Genomic DNA, 13,680 nt, shown 5'->3' with positions numbered 1-13,680 from the left:
AGGACAGGAAATCTCTAGAACAACTTGTAATGTTTTGTCTTGTAATAACAATTCATTATTTCCAGTTCAAAGCACCACATAGCCTCTGATTTCATACTGTTCAGAGCCACATTTTATATCCATGTCTGATGACCCTGGATTGCAACTGATATTTTCTGACACCTTTTTTCCTCTAGTAATGCTCCAGGTGCTCTATAAGCTCAAAACAGCCAAGGTGTTTGACAGAAACCGGTCCAAGGAAGACAAGGGCAGCACGGATGTGTCAGATGAAGACCCCTTTGCTATTCAGATTATGGCCTGGTGCCCTGAAAGCCGGATGCTGTGTGTGGCCGGGGTGTCAGCCAATGTTATCATCTACCGCTTCAGCAAGCTGGAAGTAACTACTGAGGTGGTGCAGGTGGGTAACATCTTTTTTTTTCTTTTTTTTCAGACAATTACTGAAAACACATCTATTTTCCCCGACTGTTACACACACACACACACACACACACACACACACACACACACACACACACACACACACACACACACACACACACACACACACACACACACACACACACACACACACACACAAGCATGGGCGAGAACACGGGGTGTAACTCTGCAGCTCTTCATCAAGAATTACATTTTCCTGTTTGTTATTATTTGCCATCAGCACTCACTCTCTCTGCTGCTCTAAGATGGTGAGAGACATATGCACAAACACACACATGTGCGCGCGCACTCAAAGATCTGCCGAGTCAAAGGCAGTATATGGTTGCCATGCCAACAGACGGAGCAATGAACAAGCAAAGTGAGAACGTCATTATAATCTGCAACGTAAATGCTTATGGGGGTGTGATGGGAGTCCGTGTTTAATGACATAAAGAGGAACTGTGTTTAATCTGCGAGTGCAGCCTCACAGCTCCTATATTACAAGTGAGACGGATGTGCATGTATATGCTTAGTTTCTGCCGTTTGGTCGGCGGAGCAGTGGAGTGTTAGAGTGGTAACCAGCAGTGATTTTGGCATCATTTTTGTGTTGCTGATGCTCTAGACTTCACAGAGATTACTTGTCAATCAAAGCGCTGTTCCCGTGGGCAGTACTGTGATGTGTTTTTACTTGCAGGTCTGTTAATGAATTTTAATTTTTTTTTTTCAAGCTGGTGCCCTTTACATGTTCAGCACTGTTTGTCCTAAATATCCAAATGTTTTGTTCTCCCAAACAAGCTGAGCTTATAGCCAGAGGTAAACCTGTAGGCTCCAGTGCCCTGCTTAAGAGCTCTTTGGCAACAGCTATTGAAGGAGATGGATTTAAATCAACCACTTAGCAGTTAGCAGAAGCCTCGCAGTTTTTCTGTGGGTGACTGCCAGTGCTGATGGATGTGTCAGAGAAATTTTTAGACACTTTTTCCTACGCTGTCAGAGTGTGACTGGGATGTGGATCAGGAGTAGATACGCAGTGGTAGTGGGCTGTAATTAGAAGAACAACCTTCCCTTTGCACAAGGTCAAACACCTCTCTGTAACCTTGCAGAAATGAAGGTAGAGGAGGAAAGAGACAGGCGGGAGTGAGAGTCTGAAGACGGACACTGATTGCTCTTCACTCCCACATGTCGGTGGGGCTAATGAGACTGACGGAATGCAAAAAGAGAGGAGCTTGTGAGCATTGTGTGCGTGTGTGTGTGTGAGTGTGTGTGAGTGAGTTTAGGTGATGTGTGTGTGTCAGTGTGAAGGCGGAGGTTGCAGAGAAGTAGCCTGAAGGAGGACTTAGAAGGAAGGGGATATTTCAGTATTGGAGGACCTCTTTGACTCTCAATCTACCTACACACACACACACACACACACACACACACACACACACACAGCCACATCAAACGAATCTCTATCATCAAACTGATGCGGGTGTCACATACGCTCATTTGACTTTTCCCATCCTCGTCCTTGTTTTTAAAGAGTTTTGTATCTGTAATATGAGTTTTCTGATCTCCTCTTTTACAAATTTGCTAACATCTTGCGTTCTCATGCGCACCTATGCGTTGTCTCATACAGCTACTAGAAGTGCGAATGCAGTACGAGCTGAATGACATAGAGTCTCCAGACGGCGGGGGTGGAGGCGGGGAGCAGACATCGGCGCTTCCAACACCCGGTGCCTCCCCTCAGACAAGCGGCCCACCTTCACACCCCCCCACCAGCAGCAACAACTCTGACGGAGGCAACGTGCCCTGCCTCAAGTATGAAACACACACACACACACACACACATACAGAAGCACTTGCATAAACTCTCATAAGCACCGGGAATGCTTGCACACACATACTCATACACACAAGACTCTTGCCTTTTGCCTCAAGCACACTTGCACAGACTTAGTCAGCGCCTGAAGCATTCTCAGCCTCAGCCTCCCCATCATCCCCTTGCAACCACTCAAGCCAGACCCTCAACACACGCAACTGCTTCAGGACTGCAGCTGCACCACTTCTCATTCTCTTTATGAAATCTTTTTTTTTTTTTTTTTTTCAGTTTTTGCCTCTCTCACTTCTGTCTCCCCTCCTTTCTGTTTTTTTCTTGCTGTCTCTGTACCTCTCCATTCCACTCTGTCTTCCTCTGTCCAGAGTGCGCAGTACTCCTCTGAAGCAGTCTCCAGGTTACCAGGTAGACTTGGTGGTCCAGTTAGTGTGGGTGAGCGGAGAGCCTCCTCAGCAGATCACAAGTCTGGCGCTCAATTCCTCCTACGGCCTGTAAGTACACGCACAGTAACATCTCAGTCAGAACTAGAATCAAATGGAAGTCTCTTCTGTAAAGATAGTGATAAAATACTGTTTCATCTGAAGCTAAAATATAAAATAACTAAAGAACATCTTGCAAGGACAAAATATGCAAAGTGGATGTGGATACAATTTTGTATTTGACACAGCAGGAAAACTAACAGCTCGAAAAAAAAAAAACGAATCAAATCTCATAAAGTCACTTTATCTTTCTGCCTTTTCATCCTTGTTTGTCTGAACACCTCCCCCCTTCTCCCTCCTGCTTCTTCCACTTCCTCCTCGACTCTGTCACCCCTCCCCAGAGTGGTGTTTGGCAACAGTAACGGTCTGGCGGTGGTGGACTACATCCAGAAGACAGTAGTGCTGAACTTGGGGACGGTCGAGCTTTACGGCTCCAATGACCCCTACCAGAGACAGCCCCGGTCGCCAAGAAAGACGCGACAGCCTTCTGGAGGTAATGAAAGAAAAAGAAAACTTTTAACAAAACTTTTCTGAACGCACAAAACAGTAGAAGGGTTTTTTTTTTTTTGCTTCCTTCCTTCAATATAGTGAATCTACAAGATGTAACTCGCTGTTCATTTATGTCCACAGCTGACTAATCACACATCCAAACTCAACAGCTAAGTGGCTGCATACCAGACTTCGAAGTCACTGTGGGATGAGCAAGATATTTTTTATTCCTTCACACTCAGCAGCCATAGTCATTAACTCAAGTCATTCTGTTTTGTGCACATACACACACAGTTAAAGGACCAAATGGCTCTTACACTAATAGTTCTGTCATTAAGTTACGTATGTAAATTGAATAATGTGTATTAAGCACTGCATTAGTGTGAGCAACATCCTCATTGCCAGTGAACATAGGCGTGGCCATTTCATATAGTATTAGAAACATTTTATGGACTTTTTTGGATTATTGCTTACTGTTTGTTAATGTCTGGCTACTAAAGCCGTTAATCTTATATGGTCCAGCTTATCTGTTCTTTCAGCAAGAACAAGCTCCAGTTTTTTTAAAGTTTGCAATACTGAAATACTGTACATATGATTCTTTATCTTAGTTCCCTGTAGTTTTCTTCAGTGACCATTAATGCACCATCCTCTTCACGTCTCTTGTCTTAAAGGCAAAATGTAACAATCTGGGAAAATTGCACAGAACATCAAATACCACTTGTCAACAAAAATCAGATTTAATATACAAGTATTCACAGTGTGTTTTCACTGAAGGTCTGGGTTAGAATGATAATCAGTCTCGCATTGAACATTATGACTTGTTTTTGCCACTGGAACTTACTAGCCATGATTACTGAGACTCCAGAACCCCCACAGGTCCAGCATCCTTGAACTTATCCGTGAACTGATCTGAATATGAGAATGAATGAAGTCGTAGAACAGCACACGTTGCATCTACAAACGATGCTCCCCTGACTTCATACGGTTGACACACGACGGAGCAACTTAACAACACAAATGCGCACTCTTACTTTGGGCGACTTTCTCTCTTTGTCCATCTGCCTCTCTCTGTCTCTGTCTCTGTCTCACACACACACACACACACACACACACACACACACACACACACACACTCACACACTCTCACGCTCACTCTCTCTCTCTCTCTCTCTCTCTCTCTCTCTCTCTCTCTCTCTCTCTCTCTCTCTCTCTCTCTCTCTCACAGCCCATCCCTTTTACACATATCGCCACTGCAGCTACACAGTACCACTGATGGATAATAGGATGCTTTCAGTATGGACACGCTGCCACCATGTGGTAGACAGCAGCAGTGCAGCTACGTAGACGATGCCGCAGTGTCATGATGATGCACTGCCCATACTTAAGCAAAAGTTGATGGATGAATTAGGAGGCTGTGTGTGAATGTGTGTGCATACTGAGGGACTTCTTTTTGATATTTATGATAGTGTATGCACACACACACACACACACACACACACACACACACACACACATACACACAGCACACACAGTACACACAGAGCATCTGGTGTCACTGACTGGTGAGCAGTGGGCTGGCACCTGTCAGAGCTTGGCGAGTGTGAGCAGTAATCAGGCATCCAGCTGTGTTTCTCTGCCAGCAGGGACTGCTGTCTGCTTGGCTTTCTGCCTCAAAGGACAATGTCACACACACACATACACATGCACACACTCACACACAAACGCGCAAGCAGCAAAGGGAGGAATTAGTCTTACAAATGGGTGAGGAATAATTGAAGTTGTGCTAAATCATACATTTAATGTGTGAGTGGAGCACAGTTTTTCATGGGCTGGTCTGGTGATCAGTTTACTTGCTGAATGAAGAGAACATTAGACGTGGAAATCATCCATATGAACATATGATCTTGTCCAGTCTCCAAAGACGTGGTGCAATCTGAAGTTCCGTCAGACTTGGCAGTATGTGTGGCAGTAATTAAGAGGTTTAAGTGTGTGATCTCTGCTGCAGGTCTATGCGACATCAACGAGGGCTCAGCCACATCAGAGGACCGCTGCAAGTCCCCTACTTCAGGTAACATGTCCTTCAGCGTCTTATTGAAAAGTGGGGAAAATATAACACAGATTTAGTGCTTTCTAGATGTCAAACCCAAAGACTAAAACAGTCAAAATTATACCTCTAATATAAGTGTTTGAATGCAAGAGAAGCACTGGTTAGGGAAGAAGATTGATGTTTCAAAAGAGCCTCTACCTCTAATACAGTTTTATTGAAATTGTAGCTCATCAAACTGGAACTGTACGTTTATGGGTTTTTTGTTTGAACCATAAAATTGTCTGGCTGTCAATTTGCATTCTACCTCAGTCTTTAGAAGTGCACTGTTTGAGTTTAATACCATACGTTTATGGGTTTTTGAGAGTATTTTCCCGTTCGTGCATGCATTCTCTTGCAACTTTGCAGCATTCAGTAGACAGGAATAAATTTGTTTTAATCTCACTCAGTATCCTCGAAAACTGGGTTATAGGCTGTAAATGTATCCCATCACTATGATGCTGATGCAGTGTGACAGCTAAGAGTCATAAACTGAATCAAACTGTTAAACAAAACTCTGGTAGAGAAACACATTAATTTGCATTAATCAGAATATTACTTAAACTGAAAATGTTCAAACTAAAGCGCCTTGGGTATTTTCACATATTTAGAAACTAAAATATAAATAGAAGATACACAGTTAAACAGATCACTTGCAAAGATGATGTGAATTAACTTCTGACTTGAATTTTGAGCAGGGATCCTCTTTCAGTGAAACATTTAAATGTGTCTGGGTGCACTGTTCTGAAGCTGATTCTTTGTCAACCATTATCGTATTAAGCAGTTTTCATATCAGTGCAGATGACCAGACGAACGCAAACAAAACAGATTGTACTGTAGGAAAACAAAAAACAATTTTCATAGTCAACTTTATGTCACTTACCACATTATCCACCACCTCTAAGTGCAAATGTTTATCCCTCTGATGATCGTGTTGAAGTGTGTTGTGTTGTTTGCAGCAGTCAGATTCTCTGTCACTCTTTTACTTGCCTCCCTCTTAATCTACGTCATTAGTATTTCGGCTGAAGGTGCTTGACGAGAGAACAGCCCAGATCCATCTCATTAGGGGTAGCTTGGCATTAGCACACTGAAAATAAGGAGCTTTTTAAAAAGGTCAGACAGAAAACAAATCTCAAAGTCTGGAGTCCTGCCACTTTTTCCAGGTATGATGGCTGTCCCAGCCCCCATGTCTGGTGCCACCAGACTGTGGTCTGATACATCTGTCTGCTCTGCATTATTCATTGGACGGAGAGTGATAAGGTGCCTTCCTGCAAAAAATGTCTGCCTTAAAAAGTCATTTAATCTCAGGCTAAGTGTTGGGTTTTTTTCTTTCTCTTTTTCTGTTTTGGTAAGTGATAAAGTCTGCCAATGGAAGGAAATAATTTAAACTTCTTCTTTTCATGTCTTTTCACCAGTTTTACCTTGAAAGAAGCCGCAGTATGATGAATTAAGACTCCATTAGTGCCAGGACAGTGTCACTTTATTCACTTTATTCTTGGAATAGTTTGATTTGCATTTAAAACGACGTAATGACTGTACCTCTTACAAGTGTCAATGCTAAACCACTTACAGTAATAAGCTGGCCATTTCTGTGCAAGTTAGTCCTCCTCTAAAGACACCTTTTTTATTTCATTTCATTTTTGGCACACTAAATCTTTGTGTGTTAGCTTTTTTTTTTGTTTTACATTTAGTATAATGTGTTTTCGATCATTAGAATTAGATATTAGAATTATGCTATCCATGTGAAATAGCAAAATTGAATAATTGGTTTTGATTTCAGGTACAAACGCATTGGAAATTTAGATGTCATGTACCTTTGATAGCTAAAAAATTAAAAGTGATTAGAGCCTCCACCTGGTGTGATTTATCCAGCCAAGGTTTTATTTTCATTTATATACAGCAGGCAGTTTTGATATTATACCATATTCTCTCAAAGGTATATATCATGTCAGGCAACTTGGTGTTTGAGTCTGAATTTTGAATCAGCTTTATTGAAAATAAAAAGGGTGGGTTTGCTGCCAAGTACCAAACACGTACTCATCATACTATCGGGGATAGCTTGTATGTAGTAACAAGCCAAAGGGTGTTTCTAACTGCACATTTACTGTACTTTACTTTCCCCCTTACACCCCTAAAGTGTTGATGTCAAACAGCAATCTACAGCAATTCTACAATGGAGGTGGTAGAGGAGGTAAGATTGGCCAAAGATTTTCATCAGAGGCTTTGTAGGCAGGACAAACATGCTCCAGATTTGTTCCCCCACCCCCCTGTATTTTTTTTTCTTTGTCGTAGAGAAACTGTCTCTGTCGTCCGTGTCATAGTCACCACAGCCAGAAGAAATAGAGTAGATAATAGAGAGCCGGAGTCCAAATCTACTTGCGGGTTAGCTTCTGTTCCACTATCTTTTGGTTATTGCTGTTCAATCATAAACAACTGTAGTTTTTTTTTTTCTTTTTCTTTTTTGGTTAAAATGACAACGTGTGCTCATATTTTACTGTTGAGCACAGAAGTGTATGGACAGACTGTACATCAAGAACTGAAAGCTCTTGGAGCAGAGGCTAACCCGGAAGCAGGGTGGGACTGCAGCTGTCAGTAGACCTTAGATGCCTTACACACATATTGCATGCTACATGTATGTAGCACGAGTGTCAAATTGTAAATGTGCCTGCGTTTGATATCTGTCCCGATATGATTGTCCATAGTACAGTAAAGTACGATGACATCTCAGAGCGGCGAGCAACTCATCTGTCCAACTGTGTCTTTATGTATCTCCAGTGTGTGTTGATGAAACAGATACTTACTTGTTTAATTACTGTTTAAGTAAAATGAAGAATTTCCTGTTCAGATAAGGGGATTCAGAATCCCACAGTTTCAAGTGACAGATAGTAGGTGGAATGGCTGTTATATATATAAGAGACTGGAATTTTCCACTTTGCCAAGACCTGACCATCCTGAAACCAACTGAAGCATTACCTCATTTAAATAGTATGAACCCTGGTAAAACTTAACCATCACAAGACTTACAATGCACTCACATGAAAAGCCCAGCTGCCCTACACACCCACACAAGGGGTTTCACTAATTTTGCCTAATAAGACCTTTTAACCTCTGACTGAGCTTAATTTAGACATTACCCCTCAATCATTTTATTGGTTCATGGAGTTTAGTGATGTCACATCATTGCCGCCCAGCTCTACAATAAGTGAAAACACCTACGTGGGTGTCTTGAGCCTTTGAATATCAGTATACCGTTAGGGCGGGAGCTGGACAACAGCAAGCTTTGAATAAAAATTTTTTTAAAAACGATTGAATTGAAAAGATACAAATCAAAAGGAATACAAAAAATGCATTCAGCCTGCTCTATAGGGTGTTCCTGCAGATATTTTTTTATTTGCTAAGGTGGGTTTTTATCATATACTGTACAGATTATTTTACTTCTTTCACCTCAAGAGAAATATGTAATCCCCTCATCTGTACCCTCAGAATGAAAACATTAGTGATCCGGATCTAAAAATCCAATGCCTTATATGGAATATGGGATATGACTTTAGATGGGGATGGAGAAGCGGAATGAGGTGATCGTGGTGGGAGTTATTAACAGACATTCAGTAAACAACTTTACTTAGCCTACAATAACTATTTCCATAGTAACCATCTTTTTCACTGTCTTCTTCCATCTCCTGTTCAATATTTTCTGTTTCCTGTTTCCTTCTCGTTCTTGGTGCATGCTCCTGTGGCATGAGGGTCCTGAATGGCTGTGCAGTCTGGATGTATCTTTACCAGTCCTCTCTTCCAGGGCATTGTGCACCCAGAGGTCACCTCCTTTGTTTTGTCTGTCACAGCATGCCTCTGTGAAATACAGGGATGTCCTTACGCAGTGTCTTCTCCTGTGTAAAGCATTTTGGCTCTTCTAGTCAGTGAAACAATCCCCAGGCACTTCCACAGCCTTTTGTCATTTTTGTGTATTTAAGCTTTATGCACAGTCCAATCCCAGTGCTAGTTATCTAGCTTTGCATGGCATCGTGTGTTAGCTTAGACGTGTATTTGTAAAGAGGGATGTTCTCTTTTTTCCAGCAAAGATGTCACGGAAATTAAGCTTGCCTACTGAGCTAAAGCCAGACTTGGGTAAGCCCTGACTTCGTGTCTCCAAACAATTTGTATGATATTGCAGTATATCTTTCTCACTCCAACTGGACTCACATCACATTTCATTAGTCCGGTTTTATCTGGTTATTAGCCTCAAAATTGGCAAGCTATGCAGATTTTCTTCTAAGTTTGCATGAGACAAAAGTAGCACTGATCTGATCTGAATTGAAACTCATTCAACCAAATAATATTTTTTGGAATAAATTCAGTGTGAAATTCTCTGCAGTACTCCCACCTTTTGAGCTTGGTGGGGGTCTTGTTAGAGGTCAGTGGTGCTAAGCCAAACTTTGCACACTCCATCTCACTGTAAAGCTTTCTTTAACTTTTGCAGCTTTCTCTTTCTCTCCTGTGTTCTTCATGTCTTTCCTTTCTCTCTCTGATTGGTTCCCAAATATAAATATTTTCACTTTAAAAACTTCTTCAGGGGTGTACAGCTTTACCATGGATGGAACATGTGGGTCAAATTAAAATGTGCACGTGCCAATGTATTTACCTGTTTGTTCAAGAGTCCCAGTGCTACACACTTCCCCAAAGTGCCTCACAGCTGGTTATTTTATACTAATATAACGACTTATTGGGGATGGAACATTTAAAGATTTTGATTGGTTTGTGAAGATGTGTTGTTTCTATTGTACAATAAACTGTAGGACAGATGGGATATTGTAAATTGCCATCAATTAGGTTTGAGGGCATTCTTCTCTGATGACCAACGGACAGATTTATGGACACCAGTCTTTGATACATTTACCAGCTGTTAATAATGTAAACCTATGCCGTCTCTCCCAGTTTCCTGGATCAACATTGACCATCATCATTCAATATCTTACAGAACAAATACAGTCGTAACACAGCTGGTATATCTCGAGTCTTGTAAATTTCAACCAAAACTCATTTATCTTCCAAAGTGTTTACTGTCAACTATGAAAACCGATCACTTATGATCATTTTATTCTGTAAGTACAGCAGAGTGATCACATTTGTCTGTCTCGTACTGTCATCTCTTTGCGGGTGCTTTACTTCTCTTGTTTTCTCCTCACTGTCCTCCTGTCTGTATGCCCGCCGCGGGGTGCCAACCCATTAGACCACCGGGACAATTCTTTCAGCCGCTCTCGCTCCTCCAGTGTCACCAGCATTGACAAGGAAGCCCGAGAAGCCATCAGCTCCTTCCACTTCTGCGAGACCTTCGCCCGGAAGGGAGACAGCACTTTGACACACTGCCTGTATGTGGGCACCTCCCTGGGAACCGTGCTGGTTCTAGCTCTCACGTTGCCACCTGCTGGGGAGCAACGACAACTGCAGCCGGTTATCATTTCACCTACAGGTGGGTAATGGGAGCGTGGAAGTGAGGAACGGATGGAAAATGGGGTGATAGATAACAGTGTTGTAGCTGTGGTAAATGAAGACCAGACATTTAAGTTAAAGGTAACTTGTTTTCTTCTAAACAAGACACAGTTGTGTTTAGATTCAGTGTTTCTCAACACAAAAAATTGTGTTTGACTTTGATGCCTTAAAAACAAGTTGATAGCATCTCTTTCCTCATAAACCATTTCCAGGGCCAGTTTTTGATCATGTCAAAATATACATTATTTACATCCATATTTACAGTTGCCTGTAGTCTTCTTCCCTCTTTCACTGCTTCGTTGCTAAATTTCTTTGTGTTTTGGTGCCAATGATTGGCAAATAGTAAAGTAGCAAGGAACTGGGGAGCATCATTTGGCCCCCACATTACAATTTTTGAGGAAAACAGCAGTTACGGTTAACTTCTTATTGACATATTTGATGGACAGACCTCATTTCTTTAGCTAACAAGATTCTCTTCAGCATCTGCACCTTGTATCAGCTGTTTTTCTTTTTTTTTTCTATTTTCTGTTTGTCTTCCTCTAAATTACTGCCCGTTACAGTGGTTTTTGGTTTGATGAAGCCTTGTACACATACAAAACCCCCTAAGATCCACTTATAAAAAAACATTGCTTGATTGCGCCACTTGTGTTCAAAAACTGAACAGCGTACCTTTAAAATGAAAAGATGAAAATCACAAAAATTGGAGGCAGATTATATAAGATAAAGGAAAGGTAAGGTAGGATAAATGTTTATACTGACAAAGAACCACAAATTTACAAATTATATAATGTCCATAGAAACCTGTTCATCCAAAATTAGGGTTAAAGGGTTCCACAAAATACAAGTCCTATGAAAAAGATAAAGCCACAGAGTTTGAACTCAGATTCCAGTAACAAGCCTTTTCCATCCATTCACCAGGCATGTTGGTACGGCTGAAGGGCAGCATCTTGCGCATGGCTGTCCTGGACTCCACAGGGTCCCAGATGCCCCCCGCGTACGAGCCTTGGTTTGAGCCTAACGTTACAGCAGATGGTGAAGAAAGAGAGAAGGTCCGCAAGCGCCGGCCCGTCTCTGTGTCTCCTTCCACCTCCCAGGACCTCAACGAGAGCCAGTACGCTGTGGTGTGCTCAGAGAAACAGGCCAAAGTCATTTCCCTCCCCTCCCAGACCTGCATCTATAAACACAGCATCACAGAGACCTCCTTCATCTTGCGGGTAGATGTGGTGCAGATGAGCCAAGGCATGTGTGTGGCTTGTTTCTGTGCCAACGGCCACATCATGACCCTCAGGTGAGAAACATGTCAGGCTGCATCAAAGACCGGACAGAAATAGTGGGTTATTAATAGAATATATCAATCAAAGTCAGTTTGAATAAATCATGTTCTTATTACTAGATTTAAGTAGATGTGATCCACCTTTAGTCTAGCATTGTATGTTGTATTACTTTCACAGAGAGTCAGTGTGACCCTGGTGTTTGTTTGCCAGTGCTGGTCAGTGTTGAATTGATACTCCACATAAATTCTGTCTTCTGAGATTGAAACACTGTAAAAAAAAAAAAAAAAAAAAAGAGGAAGTCAAAGCTCAAGCTAGCCAACGAGAGGATAAATCAGTCCTGACCAACAGAGGAGCAGGAGACAAGGACAGGTGTCTTCTTATGAGCTCATCAGGGTTGTGAATTAGGATTCAGTTAGAAGTTGTGTATTCAGCTATATTTTGGCAAAAATATAATATTTGGAACAGTCTGAGCTCACAGATGGAGAATCGCATTCGGCTGCAGAAATGGTTTGAGAAAGTTATTTGTTTGTTTTTTTTCAATATGAAACTCCAAACTGACTACAGCCTTCACACTCCGTCGGGGTCAGCTTTAATGTTATGTGATGGTGGAATTATTCTTGTCTTCACGGTGCTATGTGTCATTTATTTTTTTCATTTTATTCTTTTAACCCCAGTGCTAAACCGAACCATCAATGCTGCACCGTTACCTTTGTCTTAAATTTAACCTCACTATTAAAACCAACATCACAAGTTTAGGAGCAACCAACACGGGCATGCAAAACACACAGCAGGTTGATTTTCATGCAGTGTGTGGAAGGACATGAGTGAGGAGGGGTGTAATAGTCTGTCGCTCATCCTCATTAATCTTCACTTCCCTAGAGGAGAGAGACACAGAGAGAACAGCCGTCCATATGGGTGTCTGACAGAGCAAGGGTGCCCAGCCGTCTGCCTGTCTCTTTTTGTGTGCTGTGTGTGTGTGTGTGTGTGTGTGTGTGTGTGTGTGTGTGTGTGTGTGTGTGTGTGTGTGTGTGTGTGTGTTTGACTTGCATGAACAATGTCATTACCGCTTCAGTGGACTGAAATATTCTAGATACGGTGTTAGAGGGCAGAGATGTTGATATTTTATTGCTTAGATCTAAAACAACTTGAATTACTTCTGTGTGTCCTTTCCAGTTTGCCAGGACTGAGACCGCTCATGGATGTAAACTACCTGCCTTTGACGGACATGCGGATAGCCAGGACATTTTGTTTCACCAACCTAGGTCAGGCCATGTACCTCTGCTCCCCCACCGAGGTCCAGAGGATCACTTACAGCCAGGACACCTGTGAAAACCTACAAGTCAGTACACTTTATATATTTATGCAGATTGAATGGGAAATGTTTTAGGAAACATTATAATGTATTCTGTTTGTTGTATTATGTGTATGTCTACAGTAGTGGATAACAAAATACTGAATAAGTTGATACAGGCAGTCAAACTGTGTGTAACAGTGTAATGTATTTGTATTTGTGTTTTAGGAGATGCTGGGTGAACTTTTTACACCAGTGGAGACCCCAGAGGCACCCAACAGAGGGTTCTTCAAAGGTCTCTTTGGAGGAGGAGCACAGTCACTGGACAGAGAGGAGCTATGTATGCC

General features: G+C 41.9%; 1 protein-coding gene across 2 annotated transcripts in view; it reads left to right on the top strand.

Moving 5' to 3' along the window:
• stxbp5a (syntaxin binding protein 5a (tomosyn)) overlaps positions 1-13,680 on the top strand; it is an 88,641-nt gene that overhangs the window by 71,030 nt on the left and 3,931 nt on the right. Inside the window, exons 16-26 of one of the 2 annotated variants that reach the window (XM_056405216.1) lie at positions 177-397; positions 2,033-2,214; positions 2,596-2,721; positions 3,051-3,202; positions 5,204-5,266; positions 7,419-7,472; positions 9,356-9,406; positions 10,467-10,748; positions 11,687-12,056; positions 13,216-13,381; positions 13,562-13,673. In XM_056405216.1, coding sequence (XP_056261191.1) covers positions 177-397; positions 2,033-2,214; positions 2,596-2,721; positions 3,051-3,202; positions 5,204-5,266; positions 7,419-7,472; positions 9,356-9,406; positions 10,467-10,748; positions 11,687-12,056; positions 13,216-13,381; positions 13,562-13,673 — 1,779 coding nt within the window. The remainder of the gene's footprint in view (positions 1-176; positions 398-2,032; positions 2,215-2,595; positions 2,722-3,050; positions 3,203-5,203; positions 5,267-7,418; positions 7,473-9,355; positions 9,407-10,466; positions 10,749-11,686; positions 12,057-13,215; positions 13,382-13,561; positions 13,674-13,680) is intronic. The other variant, XM_056405217.1, reaches the window with a different exon arrangement.

This window comes from Seriola aureovittata, chromosome 19, assembly GCF_021018895.1.
Source record: "Seriola aureovittata isolate HTS-2021-v1 ecotype China chromosome 19, ASM2101889v1, whole genome shotgun sequence".
Classification (NCBI taxonomy): domain Eukaryota; kingdom Metazoa; phylum Chordata; class Actinopteri; order Carangiformes; family Carangidae; genus Seriola; species Seriola aureovittata.
The sequence above is the reverse complement of the archived record's forward strand: the minus strand, read 5'-3'. Positions and strand labels throughout refer to the sequence as shown.